Source organism: Pocillopora damicornis, chromosome 3 (genome assembly GCF_964200805.1).
Source record: "Pocillopora damicornis chromosome 3, jaPocDami1.2, whole genome shotgun sequence".
In the NCBI taxonomy this organism is placed as follows: Eukaryota; Metazoa; Cnidaria; class Anthozoa; order Scleractinia; family Pocilloporidae; genus Pocillopora; species Pocillopora damicornis.
The window spans coordinates 19,536,201-19,554,923 of record NC_142672.1 but is presented as its reverse complement, the minus strand read 5'-3'; the positions used below and the strand labels follow the sequence as shown (position 1 = coordinate 19,554,923).

The following is an 18,723-nucleotide window of genomic DNA, read 5'->3' as shown; positions in this document are numbered from 1 at the left end:
GAAGACCATAGTGACTTATTTTGTTACTTCTGAGCCGAACAGAAGGATATTTCCATGGCGTAGATGAAGCCTTACGACTAAATAACAAGCTCGGTTAACGGCTTTAATTTTGTAACTTGGTTCAAATCGGTTCAGAGAATCCGGTTGAAACAACGTTTACCTCAATTGAACGATCACTTAACGAATTAATGAGTCGCCCGAAGCTAGATGCATGCATTCTGTATAACGTACAGTAAGAACGCAATTTCATTCTATTCGCTTATCCTTCATTTTTCATATCATATATATATATATATAAGTCGTTGTTAATTTTGTACGCAATTAATTTATCCTGCTACGCCCTTTTTTAGAGAAGAAAAGCTCATGATCATCGCTTTTAAGAATTTTTCGGGGCTCCAGCATTTGACCTTTTATACTTTTCATTTCATTTCATCCTGAGTTTAATTAAGACTCCTGCTAACAGTGAGGAAAATGGCATATTTGCAGATCATGAACCTTCAATTAAGCTCATTCAGATGGTGTCATCAATGAGGTAAAAAGCCATTCAAACATTTATCAAACAACTGACTAGTTCATAAAACAGATTTCTAAAATGATCTGTTTATCACCATTGCATCGGGTAAGCAATCAAACTCGATGGAATACATCTGTTTGAGATATATATAGCGATCGTTCATTATCTCTCCTTACCATTAGCTTTCGGTAATATCTTGCGATCATAAGAACCGTGGAGGCCTCAGAAGAGGTTTGAGGTCCGAGCAGAAGCAAAGGGAATCCGCCCTTCCTGTACCTTAAGGCATGAGTGGCGGAATTAATACTTGATGTTACATCTCCCTGTTGAGAAGGAAATAAATGATAATTTTTTTAGACAAATCTTAGAGAAAATGTAACACTTTCTGTGTAAAGTGCCAAAAGACTTTGTCCTTTATATCCCTGGTATTTGTCAGGGAAGCTGTGAGACTTTGCTTTTTCACAAAGAAATATAACAACTTGAAAAAGAAACCGCCATCTTGAATGACTTCATGGGCTCTCATGCCGATCAGTAACAGATCTAAATCAGGAGGTGACGTAAATTCTTGGTAAAAGGGTAAATAGAAAGATGATAGCAACGAGTGTAGGATAGATCAATGTATTGTTAATCATATTCGTCAGCATTTTCCTTCTCACTTGGTTGCCTAGGTTATATCTGTGCATCTTTATCCGCCCATTTTCCTCCCTTACTTTTTAAAATAATTCAATTTATCTTGTTTTTATTTATATCTAGTTGACAATATTAATAGGAGCACGGCTGAACAACAAAAGTGTTCAGTGTTATATTGTGAAGGACTTTAGTAGTCGGCAGTTAACCTCCGTTGTTTTCAATCGCACAGATTTGAATTTTGAAGATGGTATCAACTTCTATTTCAAGTTACAACTGTTTGCAACGTGCATTTCCTGCAGCAGCATGATAAATTATTCCTGAATATGAACATTTGTACAACTTACTCTGGTATGATAAGGAACGATCTTTATTTCATACTTTTTGAGGAAATCTTTCAAGCTCGAAGAGTTTTTAGCGACGTGGATGGCGTGTGTGATTCCAAGTTGAACCCCTCTGTCTTTACCCTTGCTTCTTTCCAGCGATCCAATTATGAGCTCTGTCTTGTTAGCGTTACAACGTTTAAGTGACAAAACAACACAGAGAATGCCCAAGGTGGAAAAGACGCCTGTGCCCCTCATGTCAGAGCTAAGTAAAAACAATTTGACGATGTTAATATAGAAATATTGTGTAGCTGTGACACCTCTGCCATTTACAAATTGATGTGTATGGTCCTACCTTAAGCCCCGCATAGCCTAAAGCGAATCGGAACAGAATAAAATCTGGTAACTACAACAAAATAAATGCACTTGCAAAGGCTGAGCCAAAAAGTTGTTTTTTTGGTATCTTGTGTGTTCAATTTCATAAGTAAATGTCGCGCAGGAATTTTCTGTCTTTTCCAATGTTTCAGTTTTCTCTTCATCACGCAACAATCTGTTTCTTAGGCTGAAAAAATAAAGCCCGGAAATATATGTACATATTTACCCTAAGGGGGCAGGTTGCACCTTGTTGACATATAGGCTTCAACGGAACTCGATCTCGATCTCGATCTCCCCCGTTCACCCGATGCATACGCATCTGTAATCATACTTGACTTCTCTCGTTGCCCCTCTCTAATTATCTTCAAGAGATAATAGTGATTGTTTTCTTAGACAAGAGAGTAAATGTGCTTGGTTTATTTTCCCCTACTTCAGTAAAAAGGTGCATGTGTTTAGCAAATTGGTTTGCAAATTTCTGACTTCAATTCGAGAAACATCTGTTTTATAATTTTACTATACGGTTTTAAAATATCGTTATTACGCCTTGAGAAATGAGACATAATTCCCCAAAAACCTATAGAAGCTCCTGTCTCGGATAAAACGAGTGCCAAGTCAAACGTAACTATTTCTAAATCCTCTTTATTTCAACTAAGTAATTTATTTTGAATAAATAGAGAAGGCTGAATTTAATTAGAATTCATTGTTTGTGAATAAGTTAGTGTGGATTCCAAAAGGAAGTCGTTAAAAATAAAAACTAAAAGGTTGGTCTCTGAAAGGACTGGGTTGTAAAACTGAAACGTATTAAAATGTTTTTCTCCGTCCTCTGAGTCTAAAAACGTTTTTATGACACCGAGTAGAGTACAGGGTGAAAACTGTTGCCTCGTCTTGCGTCAGCTGTACTCAAACGAAAAGTTATTATTTGGTAACAAAGGCTTCTTTGCTTAGAAATAAGACGAAATGTAAAATTTTACATTACAGTATTTGTTATATTGTAAATTTCGGATCTGGCAAAGACACTTTTGAACTGTTATTGTTAATTACCGCAAAAATAAAAAAAAATGCGTTTTTTGATAAGTTAAGCTAATACTTACTTTCAGCATTAGTTCGTAACTAGTTAAGCTGTACTTGTTCTAAGATTTTTTACCAAATTTTGACCATTGTTCTGAATCACAAAAAATATCTTCCGAAACATGTCTCTTAAAGGAAAAATAAATAAATTTCCTTATGCTGCTTTATCTCTTTAAATCTACCTTTAAAAATAAAAGGTATTAAAATATATTGTTTATATGTACCTCTGTAGGAAAGCAACCTCAATTTTCAGTTGGTAATGATGTTGGTGAAACAAACAGTTTCTGGAACGTCTAGAAAAAGCAAACAAGTTGTTTTGAAAATTAGTCAATTATGTTAATGGTTATTCAATTTTCAGCAACGGTTTCCGATGTTCCTACACCAAAATAAAAGCTTGTGATTCGTTCCTTAAGTAAGCCATTGTTTTAAAACAGCTGACCTTTTTGATATCTGACCGACAGATGTTACTAACTAATCTATTCGCGTTTGCAATGTTATTCATCGACTGACTGTTTAACATTATTTTCTGAGCGAGTAATCCTCGAAACAAAATGGAAAAATATTCAAACTTATTAAGATATTGCTTTTTATTTTTTTTTCAGAGGGCACTGTAACGAGTCCTGTAATCTGATTGGTTTTTTACCGGTCAGTATTTTCCTATCTCTGCCCAAGGGCCACGGTAACGCTTTCTTGAGTCGCCGAGTACATCCCAAATTTCGTTGCCATTTTTCATAAATATATCTCGTTTTTCCAGCTGGGCAGTATTTTTAAGCAAACACGTTGGTCACTACCTCAAGCCGATAAATAATTTATGAATCCTCTCTTTTCTTTCTCTCAAATCACTCTGACAGAGAAATATTGGTTTCAGAATGAATTTGTATAAGCAATAGTGTCATTACACGGTTGACAAGCGGCCTAAATACCGTCTGCAATTAATTTTAATCGTTCGCAAAAAGTACCTAGAAAGTTAAAACGTGAGGTATTTGGTTACAGCTGAACTGAACGATGGAACTTTCATTCATTTAATATCTGAATTTTCTCAAACAATTTGTTCGTAGTAAAAGAACGAGCGAAGTTTTAATGTCAGTTCTACAACAAATATACGCTCTCGGTGAGTTTTTCCAGGTCCGTTCAATTTGGACATTTGTACCGTAAATTGCACAACAGAAACTGAAGGAATTTATCGAGAAAAGGCCGCATTAAATCCCCTTGTGTCTCGTTGGAGTGTGCCATTCGAATTTAGTTTTTGTGTGGGAAAGATCAGATTCACACACGCCATTGCAGCAAACAAACCATCAAATTCTCACAACTTCAAATAAAAAAATTTGAATTTACTCACAATTACTTTCCTCGCCGTTTACTAAATGAACAGAGGTAAATCTTCGTACGTGAATTAATCGTCGATGAGAGTGAATAATACTTTCCGTTAGATCATTGACTGTTTTTAAAAAAACATTGTCGGGAGAGTCCTTGCAAAACTAGTTCAGTTGTTTTTCATATGTTCTTGCACTCTTTTTAACTCGTGAATTGCGCGCATGCGCAAGAGCGAGTTATAGATATGATGTGGGGAATGGAATTCGCTCGCTCGCTCGCTCGATTGGTCGATTCCTGTAAACTTTTTTTAGATTTTAGGCTTTTGAGTGCATTTGATAGTTTTTGGCGAGCAATAAACAGACGAAATGGCGACCTTTGTTGCTAAGAATAGTGGTGGGGTGAAAAAGAAGCCAATGATAATCTTAAAAGAGTTTTTTTTTTCAGGCATGCAAGGATTCACACTGAAATAACAGAACAACCTTCGTTTTTCATAAAATTGTAATTTACAATCCTTGGACTTGAAAACAATCCGAAGATTCATTGAAAATATCACTTACTGCTAAGAGCTCGGAGTTTACAGATGTTCACAGCTTTTTCTGTGATAGCGTGAGATTGAGGACAAAATTGATCATTACGTTTCGTCGCGTGTGTTTTTCCTGTTTGAAGCAACAAAAGATGCCGGCGACTGACGAAATAACAAGTTAACACGAAAATCAAATAACACCTAAACAAACAATTTTAGCTACTGATTTTCAGTGAATTTTTAAAGAACAATTTTCTTTTAAGTTTCAAGACAATTTGAAGATTCAACATACATACAACGTACTAAAATGCGAAAGTTACACACCACAAAATTGATAAATAGGCCTGAAATGAAATTCTATCTTGTTGTTGATTATACGTTGCCTAGCACGTGACTTAAATCTACCCAGGCGGAGATCCAAAATGACGGTGGCAGGCTTGGCTTAGATATATCACTCAAAACTCGTTCCCGTTTGTCTCATTTGATAAAGAAGGAATCGTTAATGTTTTCATTAAGACAGTATTGCCTTGATTTTCTAATATTTACAACGAAAGACAGTAAATTTCACTTTTCACCCACATTTACTTCCAACCTTTTCTTTTGAACCAGAAACAAAAATGATAGACGTTTAAAACACATGACATCATCCACCTTGTAAAATGTAATAGCTGATCATTTCAATTGTAATGCCTTCTTATCCCAACGTTACTTTGTTTCTTTGCGACATTAGCGAACACTGAACTACTGCTCGTACTCTAGATATGACAATCAACCACAAAATTCCCTAAACCAGATTACATTGAACATAATCTAAAAAATCATGTGTCAATTCACGAGTTTACTCAAAGAGCACTTTGATTTCTTACGCGCTCTCTAATTGACAGGTGTCTGTTTGGAAGCCTTTTAAATCACCTTTATCGTTACGCAAACGAAAATTTTTCGGCGAGGCATCTCTCTTTAATTTGCATCACCTCTATTTTAACTACCATTTACTCGCTCAAAAATTGTTCGGTTTATAGAAGATCTTGCTGTATTTACAGACCTAAATCATTCTGGTTCTTTCGGAAAGAATTTCGTCAAGTTTAAAAAAATAAATATGTTATTTACCGGCTAAGGGTCGAACCGTTGTAGTGTGACCTTCAAGAATGTTCTAGAAGTAGCTGTGTCTTGCTGAATCATCCATGAATCAATATGTAAATAGAATCTGTTGTAATGTTACGGAACGTTCTAAATCCTCAACCGTACCTATAAAAGCCGAGCTTGTAACTAGATGTAGAGAGTAGTTTAGTGACTGGTATAGCCCGTCAGATATCAATAAAGGTGGATGCTGCAGAATACAAGACGTCCACACTTCATCCGTATGGTGAAAAACTGTGACCTCGGTTACAGTTTTTCACCATACAGACCTCCCAGCCGGCAAATAACATACATGTATTTCTTTAGTCTCTCTATTGAACCCTATCGCGACAACATATTAGCTGGCTTCAAAGCAAATTCCTTTAAGCTGGGAAGGAAAGGATTTGGTGGCTGTCCTCATTGATAACTACGCTTGGTTCGATCAAGATCTTGCGTTAAGAGAATACTGCTCAGAAGAGAGGGTTGAAGCTCATTGAATATAATATTTTTCTGTCGATTAGGCTGAAAGATCTGTTAAAGTGAGTTCTAAAAATATCTGGGAGAGGGGGAAAAAAAAGAAAAATCTCACAGTGCGGGGGTCTTCTCTGAGTCACGCATTTAAATGGGGATTGAAATGGGCCCTGTCCGATAGGGCTTAACCCTGTTGCTCAAACCTGCGAGAAGAGAAAAGAACATAAACAACTCCTACTACGAGCAGTATATTCGGTATGTTGTCAAACGGTTGGATGTGTGGAGTAAATCCCAAGGTGCGTTAGAGTTGACGGTAGCGTACTAATTAAAGGCGAGCCGCACAGCTATGAAAGCGTTTTGCCAATTCTCGTGTACAGCGATATTTTTATTTGACTTAATAGACGACTAACAAACTCTCGTTTGGTCAGAACGTTATCTGAATCATCGAAATAGTTTTATGTCAAACAGGCTGTTTAGAACCTGCGATCAGGCGGACCTTTTAATTTCGAGTGCGAAATGCGGTGGCAGGGGACTCGAAATCTCACGTTGTAAATAGCGGTGCTCAATCAGCGAGTTACCTGTGATCAAGAGAATTTTTTATTGCGCTAACTTACTCTTACGTGGGTAAGAACATTTGCCAGAAGATATCATCGCCGACTTCGAGAACAGGTCTGTCGATCCGCCTCGCGCCAATAAATGTAGTGAGAAACTGATGGCATGATCTCAGCGGGCCATAGGGTCTTCACATTATCATTTATCGCCTGAGGGGGGTCGGAGGACTTTGGAAGGGATCGCATGGCTTTCAGAGGGAACAGAGGGGGGATCGTCTCTAACAGAGTTTGAAAGGGGGTTGGGACTATGGAAAATTGACTACCTATGAAGGGGGATCATTACTACAGAGCCTTATGGGGAATCAAGTAAATTTTATTGTGACACAACAAAAATCCTCGACCTCCTCAGGGGATAAATAATGAACGGTCCTTACCCGGCAGAAGTGGGTTTTAATCAGATCTTTGAGACTATGCTTGCCTTTTCAACATATATCTTGCAACTACTCATGATGCATGATGCACGAGAAATTTCCCTGGCTATCAAATGAAACAAGCTCGATCACTTTCTTCGCCATCTTGTCTAGCAAGTAATTACTTATCTCTTCATGTGCACCTCCGCCAATGCCATCTATTGCATAACTTGCACTTATTGCAAAGAGGTATTCATTGGTGAAAGAGGTAGACGACTAGGTATTGGATTCTGAGAACACCGTCGCCGCGTACAAAGGAATGACAAGAAGGCATCCGAACCGGCCGCTAGACACTTTTATTCCCCTAATCATTCTAAGCAGAGTATGGCACTTTTCGGCCTTTCCCTACATCCCGGCCGTCGCAAATACTCTAGAACAAAAGTTTATTTTGCAAATCGAAATTTTTATTCCCCGCGGTATTAACGAGCGCTTTTGATTCAACTAATTTATTCTTGTTTTCTCGTCACCTAGGCCTATTCCCACCTATAGCGTAGCTCCATTTTCTGCATATAAACACACACATAATTCATAAATATTCCATTCGCTCTGACGAAGGGCTAACGCTTGAAAAGTTAGTTTTGAAACTCTTTACGGTGGGCAACTTACGTTATCAACTCAGTTGATAATACCAAATTAATTCGTGTAGTGTGATCGTCCGGGTGAGTGTAGTTCTGAAAAGAACTGTTGTTGGTGACTGACGTTTCGACTATCTGTGCGATAGTCATCTTCAGAGTCAAGTGAGGAGTAGTTGTCAGTCGATGATGTTATAAAGTCTGGTCTGTTGAACGTGATTGGTCTGTTTAGCCGTGATGTGATTGGCTGGAAGACTCGTGTAGAGTTTGTTAACAGTCATTGGTCGGTTTCGATCCGTCTGTTGTTTGTCGGTCTGTTTGTCGGTTTGTTCACGTCGTTAATGAGTCGTTTGTAAGGTGCTGGTAATTGTTGACATCTGTTGAGAGGCGTCTGTTCTAAGTTTGTGAACCAGCTTTCCAGAGTCAGTCGTTGAAAATAGTTTGTACTGTAGGTTAAGCATTTAGCAGAGTCCCAGTCGATTCTGTGATTAGTTTGTCGGTGATGTTCAGAAATGTGATTGTTTACATCGCCATTTCTAGTTGCTCGTTTGTGTTCAGTTAGTCGCGTGTTAAGGTTTCTACCAGTCTCACCAATGTAGGAGGCCTGGCAGTCGGAGCATTCGATCTTATAAATCGCTCCCTGTCTGTTGTTGGGTTCGTCTTTGTCTTTAACGTTGGTCAGCAAATGTCGTAAAGTAGTAATAGGCCTGTGAGCTACGCGAATGTTGTTAGGTTGTAGGATCCGCGCGATAGCCTCAGAAGTGCCTTTGATGTAGGGTATAGCAGCTGTAGTCGTGATAGATGTGGAGTCCTGTTAGTTTCTGTAGTGTCGGTCACCCTGTGAGTGTTTCGTCTAATGAAGTCAGTGTTGTAGTTGTTTTTGTCAAAAACACGGTCAAGGTACTTGTTTTCGTCAGATAAACTGTCCGGTGTGTTGCAAACAAGTTGCGCTCGTCTTGTCAATGTCTTGATAGTCGTAGCTTTGTGGGAAGTCGGGTTGTAGGATGATTCGTCAAGAAGTCTGTCGGTATGCGTCGGTTTTCTGTATATTGTTGTTCGTAGTTCGTTGTTGTTTCGGCCTACCAAACAGTCGAGAAAAGGAAGCTTGCCGTCTTCTTCGATCTCCCTGGTAAACTGAATGTCGGTGTTTTGTTCGTTAAGGTGATTGTGAAAAGCGTCAATTTCGTCTTTGTGTACGGCGGTAAATGTGTCGTCAACGTAGCGTAACCAAAGCGGTATGGTTTGTCGGCAAGTTGCAAGGGCGCGTTCCTCGATGTTTTGCATCACAATTTCTGCGACAATAACGGAGACCGGCGACCCCATAGCTGTTCCGTGCAACTGCTTGTAGTGTTTCCCGTTGTACTGAAAGTAAGTCGATGTAAGGCAGAGGTTAAGTAGGTCCATAATGTCTTCTGTCGGTAATGGTAGTGCATCAGTAGACTGTTGGATGGCGGTTTCAGTACACTGTAGAGCCAATTGAAGTGGAATACTGGTGAACAGTGATTTCACATCAAAAGACACAAGTTTGTAGTCGTCAGGTATCTGTACGTCTTTGATAGCGTCAATAAAGTTCTCAGTTGATTGTAGTTTACGTCTCGATTTGTCAGTCAGTGGTTGCAGTATCGTCGTAAGGTATTTCGACAGTTGGTACGTCGGGGACCCACAGAATGAGACTATAGGTCGCATAGGTATCCCAGGCTTGTGTAGTTTCGGTAGTCCGTAAAGTTTAGGTGGTTGTGGTACAGAGCACCTCAGCCGGTAGTAGCGTTGAGTGTCAAAGGCTTCAGTCTTTTTGAGCGTAAGTAGTTTGTTGTTGAGTTTGCGTTGTAGTGCTGGCGTCGGGTCACGTCTAAGTAATTCGTAAGTTTGTTTGTCGTTAACAAGTGCGTCCATTTTGTCATAGTAGTCAGTCTTGTCCATAACAACAGTAACACGTCCTTTGTCGGTTGGTAGTATAACAATGTTCTTGTCGTTTTTTAGTACTTTTTCACGTCTCTCTTCTGCTTTGATGATGCTGTACCGTCTGCCTCTTTCTTCGTGCATGTTTTCAGCTTTGGTGATGCATTGCATTCTGCTTCAACTGCGGGCATTTGATGCAAAGAGGGCTGGTGTCTACGAAAAAAAAACATTCGGAGTTACAATCAGCACAAATTTCAGAGGGATTAAAATACCCTTACTTAGGCCTAGCCTACCTTTTATGTCTTGCATCCTCAATAGTGAAACGTAGCTTAAGCAGACGATATTCGGCGTTACTCACAATGATTACCCCAGTTGTTCATGAGAAATCGACAAGCGAAAAAGAACAGAACAGTACTAGTATATATAGCTTATCACTTGAAAAGGTCTACCCAGTCTGTATGCAGGAAAGCCCTTACTTCTACCATCATGTCTGTATTTGGATGGTCTCTTTACCTCAGTTCAGGGCAATAGCTCTGGTGAAATTAATGTTGTTTCGTATTTTTTTAATTCCACGAATGTTTCCTCTGTTTTCTGTGTTTCTTTTTCCCTTACATGGTAATTTGGTAACATTTTCCTACGATCCGTAACTTACATTTGGACAATCTTGGACACAATTTTTCCATTACTACACCTTCACGGGGAATAGAGCCATTACGTACTTAAAATCAAGACCGTAATGGTGCTTTTATAGGAGATGCAGTAAAGGGAGATGATACCAGAACAAATACTTGAGCTACCAAATAGGCTAATCAATGTGCAATCATTGCAACACCAACAACGTGTATTCCTATTTATAGATTTTTGAATGAAATATGCAATGCGACGAGAATTGATGACACATGGGTGGGCGAAATGGAGTTTATTTTCTCAAGTTTTTTGTAACTTTACCAAGAAAAAAAGATGCAGTTAATTGTCTGTTACCCAAATCAGTCTGTTTTTGTTTTTTCACAGGGTCGGATAGGTTGGCGTGGACCTCTACACTTTCTTTTCACTTTACAGACGAGGTGGACTAAATGCTGCCTAAAGGTTTTTCCACATTAACTTAATTTTAAATTGTCATAGCACTCACTCAGTAGTCTGCTTTGTGCCGTCCGTTAATCCAGACTCCACCTTTAAGGAGAAAGTTTGCAAAAGACCCTCTGTTTGTGTCCAACGATGACATTTTTTAGCGTTGTCCTTGACGAACTGTTCCTCTCGTTCATCCACGCTTTGGAGTTCCTCATGACAAAGAGTGAATCTCATAGCTCCGCTTTCAAGCGCAGAGGCAGCAATTGATGGTTTCTTCAATATCCCTTTGTCAAGCTGAGTTTTCATCAAGTTTTTACCAACCATTCCTCGAATTTCTCCTTGCAAGTCATTGACTGGAAGAAGCAAAGCCAAACAGCAAGAAAAGGACCACTGTGGGTTTTTGCGCCACTCCTTGAGCTACTCGTACAAAAACACAAGGTATTGAACTGAAATAGAGATATGAATCACGTATTTCGTTTCCAGGTTTTTGATTAACGAATTTAATTTTATCTTAGGCGATATTCCTTGTTCCATTGATATTCCATTCTATTCTTGCTTATGTTCGGGTTTGTTTGTTTGTTTGTTTGTTTGTATGGCTGTTTCCGTTAGTTAGATTATACTGCTCCTCCCCAGTCATTATCTTTATTATAGAAAACTTTGTAATAATTATCAGTTCAGTTATTTTAAGGTGAAGGGAACAATAAAAACTTTGTAAGTAAAAAAATCATACATACGCGAATAGCTAAGCTTGTGGCTCAATGAAAGTTGAAATAGTTTCGGTGGAAAATTTACTTCGTGCTCTACAGAACAACCAACGGAAGAGACCAAACTAGCCCTTAATTCGATCCTTCAATTCTTATAAATACATTGTACTCTCTTACCAACAAGAACACCAATCACCATGGAATTGGCACCCAGTATAAGTAGTTTCATTGCGATTTCGTCTCTTTGCTTATCCTCCATGTCTGATATATTCTCGGCTGGGATTCTGCTCACAGCGCCAATGCCTATGTTTACAATTGTGACAGCTAGGGAAGTCGTCATCAATCTGTTTTCGGAGGCCTCCCGTATGGGTTTCATCCAGGAGAAAAGTACTCCATACATACCAGCAACAACCCATGCCAAACCAATGTAGGACCTGCTCTCCTGTCCCACAAGGATAAGACCAGAGGTAAGAACAAGTTTACGAGCCATTTCAACCAGTTCCCAGTACCACGATGAAGGTTTTATAGTTTTCGAAAAGAAATTTCAGCCCCTCAATTATTTCCTTGTCAGAAACTTTATTATCTTTTTTCAGAGTTGATACCTCTCTCCGATGCTTCCAAAGTACGATGAACGAAGTGGCAGGCAAAGCAAAGAGATAGGCGGTCGAAATGTATGCCAAAATCAGCCAATAGTTGTAAATGTGTCCTCGGCATCTTAAACTGTAATCTGCTTTAGCGTATTCTTCACACAGCTCTTCCTTGTCATCTCTGCAGAGTTTCCGGCAGGCAAATGGCAGAACGCTTGCTGTCTTGGAAAATGTACTCAGATAAGTCACATATAGGAAGAAACACAGATTTTTGTAAAACAGCTGTTTTGTTCGGGAAATTTTGCTCGACTTCTCTTCCTCTTCAAGATCATCATTTTTCAAGGTTACTGACCTATAGATAACGTAACAAAACCCTGAGGCGCCAATGACACTAAAATTCAAAGTCAACATCAGGAACAATTCTCCAAAGGCATTTACATGTAATCCTGAAAATAGACAGTGAATAGGTGCGATCTGAAGCAGATTCAGTCGAAGTATTCCTGAGTATGTGGCGACAGCTTGCAGTGAATCCGGCCAATCGATGTATGAGAACACCTGTAGTAAGCCGTGAGTGACCTGATAAAAACCAATCAGTATTTTAAGCTTAGAAAAGAACATGTCTATCAGGTAGTGGCCCTGGTCTTGTTCCCATTTAGTTTTTTTCTTCCACATCATAAACGCAATAACCAGAAACAGAACGACGACGATAATCGTCAATTGTGTAGCAATCCACGCTCTTGAAGGAAATTTTGCACATGATTTCAGTTGCTTGTAATATCCTGAACTACAAACTGCACAAAGTGGACCATCGTACCCATCTCCACATGTGGAATCCAAACCCCCTCTGCAAGCTTCCTCTACCTGACATCTATAGGGTGTTGTGATCGCATGTGGGTATTGTATGGAAGAATTATCCAGCGCTGGTGAAGACGCCAAAAGATTTTGTATGAAATCCTGGTAGCGCTGTTTGTATGACTCGTTACGCCACCGCCACCAAAATCCAGATTTTAATGAGGCATATTCATCTTGGCATAACCGTCCTACTTTGCATTTGTGACATTTAGCGAATCGATGGGTTCGATAAAATCCTTCCAAACATGGACAAGCTCGATATCCGGCAAAAAAGTCGCTTTCAGTTCCTATTGAAATGTATAACAGTGCCAGTGTTATTAAAAGTAAGTAAAAAAGTAATTTTTAAGTAATTTCATTGTACGTAGTGCTAAAACATTTTCAGATAATAGACGAAAATGTCTGAATTTATGATGGCGTCGCATTCACTGCGAAAGTTAGGTTATACAATGACACCATATACATTTTTTGTATAAATCAGGCGGCAATCAGGTTAGCGCTGTGGAAATAATAGAAAAGGACCCCTGAAGCATCTCCCACCTCTACCCATCACAAATAAAATGGTCAAAACCCGTACAGCGTGGTCCGATTAGAACCGCTCCTTAAATTACATTCCGACATTTTTTGAGCTACTTATACTACCCGTATTCTAATTCCGACGTACGTAAGGCTTTGATGAACAGTAAGTAGCAAGAGTAATAAAATTATGTGATAAGAATAATTTCTTACCCAAGGGGCACGCCTTACAATCTAGAATTGACTTTCCTGGTGTTTGGTGGAACGGAACGTACGATCCGTTAGGACATCTCCTGCAGCTTTCAGCCACGTACCCGTGAGTGTCAGAATAGAAACCACCTTGAAAAAAAAAGGCAAGTCCAAAGCTAGGCTAGATTGAGAAATGACTTTAGTGAAGAACAAGATTATCAAAATGATGAACTTTTATGTATGTCAGCAGTAGAAGATTTTTTTCGTGTTTACAAACTGTCTAATCTGAACACAAGAGGTTGGGAGAATTCGAGAAAGGTATGGTTTACGGTTTTCCAAGTTTTCATTGGAAAAATGCTTGAGGGCAAATAGCCAGCCTTCTCACTTTTCAATAAATCATGACGTATCCAAAAAAAAATTGCACGTTATGTAGACGAAAAGGCATTATTTTAATAGATCAGTTAGTCACATTTATCAACTCGTATCATGCCATCATTAGACAATAGTGAACTCAAGTAAGTGTCAACAATTTAGCAATTAAGGCGGTCAAGGACTGAATTTATGGCTTTATAAGACAAACTTTAGACTTTGGGATGGAAAAATGTTTGCTTAACTATTTCCCTCAATGTTATCTTTTTTTCTCTGTCATAACTGTTTTGCATATTTTAAATTCAGCGATGTATAGTCGTACGAAATTGCGGAAATCGCGTCACCATTATTCAAGCCGTGAATGGGTAATTCCAAACATTTATAGAATAAACAGTTTTCATGAGATATGCGCCGAATGGAAAATATTCGACAGCCAGTCTGGGTAAGTTTGGATGCGCCTCGTATGAAACAAAAGTAACAGATTTTGGAGGTGAAACAGAGAAGTATTCGCTCGTGGTTAGCGACAAATATTCGGAATATTTTTTTTTCAGCGCAAGTCATACTGTGAATTCTGGATAGAGATGTTTACTTCTCTAAAAATGCTTCAATCCTATGACTCTTGCTTGTTTGAGGAAATGAAATAAGTTATTACTGCACAAGGTAATTCTCTGCAACAACTCCATTCATATGTGGACCAAAGTAATTCGAATTTTTTTCAGTCAGAATGTCTCCTTGCCACTCACACTTCCATTGGACGGCAATGATTAACCAGGCTACTGAGTTTTACCAAGGGGTGACTGGAAGTAATGATGTGGGTATAGGAAAATTAATAACCAACCCAAATGAGAATGAGTCACATTGCCATGGCGAAAAAAGCCAAAAAATCCAATTAATTTTTGAATGCTTGTCTGCTTTTTTTATTGTTTTTCGTACCATAAAAATGAAAATAAACTTCGTCGAATCGAACGTGACTTTAAAGTGAACCTGGTGATGTTGTCATGCATAGAATCATTAGTTAACAGAGCAACGAATCGGTAATTGATTTCATTCAAGAATTTTTTAGCTTCTTCCCTTTCAGTGGTAAACTATGGAATATCAAATTGTACTTAAAAAAAAAATTCAGTGTTTCTTCAAGTTACTTAAGGATAGAGAAAATCAAGAGAAATTCAGTACTTCATCAGCCGTGTTCTCCTTCAAGTCTCCATCCGGAGGTACATGATAACTTGACTTCATCGCAAAGTTTCCTTGGCTAAAAATGATTGTTTGTTTTGAATATATTAACGATTGTAATAAGTCCTGTTACTTAGAATTTTACCTTCATTTTGCCAAGCAGTAATTAAAACAATACGTTAGGCAATTTAAATAGTCTAAGAAACACAATCGTAGACAATTAAATACTCCTACACGCTACTTTCTCATTTAAAACCATTTTCTCTCAGCGGCTTGCTTTTCCGTCAGTCTCGTTTGCACAAGAAAGTGATTCCAACAGCATTAGTTCTTTGTTTGTGTGCCATCGCCACCACTGCTTGTTTGGATGGTACTGTAAAGTTCTACTTTTCCTTTCCTTGTATTTTTTGCGGCCTAGAAACTGGTAAGTTATCACCTCAAAGAAAACTGAAATATTTTTTCCACAAAAGGGTGCAATGTAGAACTTAACGTTTTTTTTTCTTAAGTCAGGGTCAATAAATGAATCTAGTTAAATAGAACTTCAATCCTGCTTTAGTAAAATCCTCGAGAAGACAGGGTTAACAAGTATGTAATATATGATACCATGTTACTGTTGTGCGCCAAAGTCAGAATTTTACAGAAAGCGAAAGAATGCAGCTTTATCCCGTGAATGGCACAGAAAACAAAATATCACGATATCCTGGTATATGGACTTGCTTATATACATTAATTTATCATTCAACGGAGTAGTTACTTATCAAGCATGCTTTGCACGTAATCAATGTCATAACGGACGCTACTAAATTTGTCATAAAAAGCTGTGTTTCGCGATTAGATTTTATGGTTCCTTGATTTTTCCGCACGCACACAGTTTTTGTTTGAGTTTATTTATTTGTTTTTATTATTGTCATTTGTAGTTCTTCTCCAAAGCAAGATTCATCAAAATGAACAACTCCTCCATCTCCACTCAGGGAAATGAGAAGGAACCAAACATGAAGTTATCAGAATTAATGGCGTGGAGTTCTGCGTATGGATTTGTCGATGTTGTCATTCTTGTTGGCAATGTCCTTACCCTCACCGTTTTCTCTACAAATAAAAAGCTTCTTCGCATGCGTGCAAATTACTTCCTGATAAATCTGGCACTCGCGGATATGATGGTTGGTACGTTCGCTATGCTCATGTACCTTTACCACTTAATTGCGGCATGGAAAAAGGGTTACAGCGTCTGGATACAATATAGTTACAAGATTTATTACATCCATTTTGAAATCACTGGTGGTCCCTGTGATCTGATTGGCTCTAATTGGTGCAATTTATTCACGAATCGCACCATTTTTTGCTCTAAATCGCATCTTTTTTCCAGCCAATGAGGAAGTTACACTTAAAACAAAACAACCAATCAAATTTCAAGGCTTGTTTAAACTAACCAATCAAATTGCAGGAAAATGAAAGACAAAGAGTATCATTTCGCAAATTTTGCAACTTTTGTTTCCATAACTCTTATTTCCCCCCCCCCCCCCAAAAATGGATGAATTTAATTTTTTCCAGTTTTTGAATGATGACAATGAGATCCTTCAGGCTGAAGACCAACATTCCAGGGACTTTCCCACTTTTCGTGTACATTTTGGTGAATATTTTGACGATTTTCTACCCTCTCAAGCTCAAAATCCGCACAATCCCGAGTCCACCGAGTCAGCAACAAACGAAGAAAATCAAAAGCCACCACAAGAGTTAGATGTTTCAAGATTTCCTATCATTTCAAGCGATGAAATACAGGAGCTTAAGTCTGTCGCTTCGAATAAAAATACGTCCCGCTCCACAAAACAATGGATGAATGTTTTCAGAAGCTGGTGTCAATGCCGCCATCTTGAATACGTCGCCATCGAAACAATGGCGCCTGAAAAACTTGACAAGGTCTTGAGTAAGTTTTACGCCGAGGTGAAAAAAAAGGACGGAGATGACTACGAGCCAGAATCCCTTAAAATCATGCAGAGTGCCATTGAACGGTATCTAAAGGAGAAGAACTATCCATTGAGCATCGTGCGATCGAGAGAGTTTCACTCCTCACAAGAAATCCTCAATGCGAAAGCAATTTCCCTACGTCAACAAGGAAAGGGAAGGAGACCCAACAAAGCTCAGCCAATCACACCTGAAGAAGAGTCAGCCCTGTGGGAAAAAGGTCAGTTGGGTGATTTTAATGGAAAGGTCTTGACCAATGTCAACTTCAAAAATTTGACAGAACAACTGGGATTTCGTGGTCGCCAAGAACACTACAATGCATACGTGGAAGACGTAATTATAAGACAGCGAGAAGATGGAACTGAAGTTTTTGAGTTCAGGGAAGGTCTCACAAAAACGCGGAGCGGTGGTCTCACCATCAGGCGAAGAACAACACCACAGGCAATGTTCAGCACCGATGGCGGAAAAAGCGATCCAGTGCGGCTATTCAAGCTTTGGTTGTCCAAGCGACCCGAAGGAATGAAGAACACAGGGCCACTCTATCTTAGCATCATAAATCGTCCTAAATCAGCAGATGTTTGGTACACCAAAGTTCGAATGGGACAAAACACCATCGGCAATTTAATGAAATCCATGGCCTCCTGTCTCAGGACGAATAAGAAGCTGACGAACCACAGCATGAGGAAAACATTGGTATCAAAACTGAAGAAGTCTGGTCAACCGCGCAATGTTATCTGTGAAATAACAGGCCATGCACGTGAATCTTCGTTAGACGACTACGATGAAATAGACTAGAATCACAGGAAAGAACTGTCTCACATTATCAGTGGATATAAAGAAGTGTCAAACGAAAATCAAGCAAACGAAGTCTCCCGCCAAAACACTGCAAATGAAGCCTCAAATCAAGAGATTGTAGTCCAACATAAACGAACACCTCTGGTTCCTATTTATCACGTCCAACAACAAGGCCAAATGCATCAGGCCATGGGCTCCAATCCTGGTTTTCAGCCGGCTGAATTTTCAGGATTTCCACCACGTTTTCCGTTGCAGTCTCAGTACCGCATGGAAGCCTTCAGTTGTGCTGCTCCCGTTCCATCGCAGAATTACACAGGCTGCACCTTCAATTTCTTCTCTATAGACAGCCAGAATTCTCCACCGCAACCACAGAAGAAACGAAGAGCTTACATCATTGAGTCAGACGACGAGGACTGAACTTTAACGCTTCACTATTTTTCTGAGTTATTGAGGACTTCTCGAATTTCTTGAATGAAAGTTGTCTTTCTTTTGATACGCTTGACTAAGTTTTTGACACATGACGTCAAAGTCTTTCTGTTTTGCATACAAAATGAGATGTAAAAGCGTTTCCGGTCCCGCTTTTTATTTAAAAACCGGCTTAGTACTGCATCAATAAAATATTCGAATTGACCAAGTCCTGTATTTGGGTGATTTCAAAATGGATGTAATAAAGTGGTAATTGAACCTCGTGTCGTGCAAT

General features: G+C 39.0%; 2 protein-coding genes, 1 non-coding gene and 2 pseudogenes across 3 annotated transcripts in view; 2 read left to right on the top strand and 3 right to left on the bottom strand.

The window, feature by feature from the left end:
- Positions 1-326: 326 nt before the first annotated feature.
- LOC149048710 (uncharacterized) lies at positions 327-1,830 on the bottom strand. Its single transcript, XM_089199533.1, has 4 exons — positions 1,817-1,830; positions 1,486-1,726; positions 691-834; positions 327-341 (listed from the first exon to the last, which is right to left on the bottom strand). Exons 1-4 carry the CDS (start codon positions 1,828-1,830, stop codon positions 327-329), a joined length of 414 nt encoding a protein of 137 aa, XP_089055659.1.
- Positions 1,831-8,331: 6,501 nt separating this feature from the next.
- LOC149048709 (uncharacterized) lies at positions 8,332-9,814 on the bottom strand. The gene has a single exon (XM_089198922.1). The coding sequence runs from the start codon at positions 9,812-9,814 to the stop codon at positions 8,636-8,638; it is 1,179 nt and encodes a 392-aa protein (XP_089055048.1). The 3' UTR covers positions 8,332-8,635.
- A 1,040-nt stretch (positions 9,815-10,854) lies between these two features.
- Positions 10,855-18,723, bottom strand: part of LOC113665309 (uncharacterized) — an 8,977-nt gene continuing 1,108 nt past the window's right edge. The window contains exons 2-4 of the transcript XR_016184595.1: positions 13,758-13,883; positions 11,770-13,318; positions 10,855-11,334 (exon numbers count right to left, since the gene is read on the bottom strand). This is a non-coding gene — a transcript (uncharacterized LOC113665309). The remainder of the gene's footprint in view (positions 11,335-11,769; positions 13,319-13,757; positions 13,884-18,723) is intronic.
- The window catches only part of LOC149048707 (somatostatin receptor type 2-like), a 3,204-nt pseudogene continuing 694 nt past the window's right edge, over positions 16,214-18,723 (top strand).
- The window catches only part of LOC149048708 (uncharacterized protein KIAA1958-like), a 2,044-nt pseudogene continuing 118 nt past the window's right edge, over positions 16,798-18,723 (top strand).

Excerpts from the sequence above, each read along its gene's own strand:
- LOC149048710 (XM_089199533.1), bottom strand. Across the intron at positions 835-1,485 it reads TCGTTCCTTATCATACCAGA|GGAGATGTAACATCAAGTAT; the intron begins GTAAGTTGTACA and ends CCTTCTCAACAG.
- LOC149048709 (XM_089198922.1), bottom strand. The coding sequence starts at position 9,814 with ATGGACGCACTTGTTAACGACAAACAAACTTACGAATTACTTAGACGT.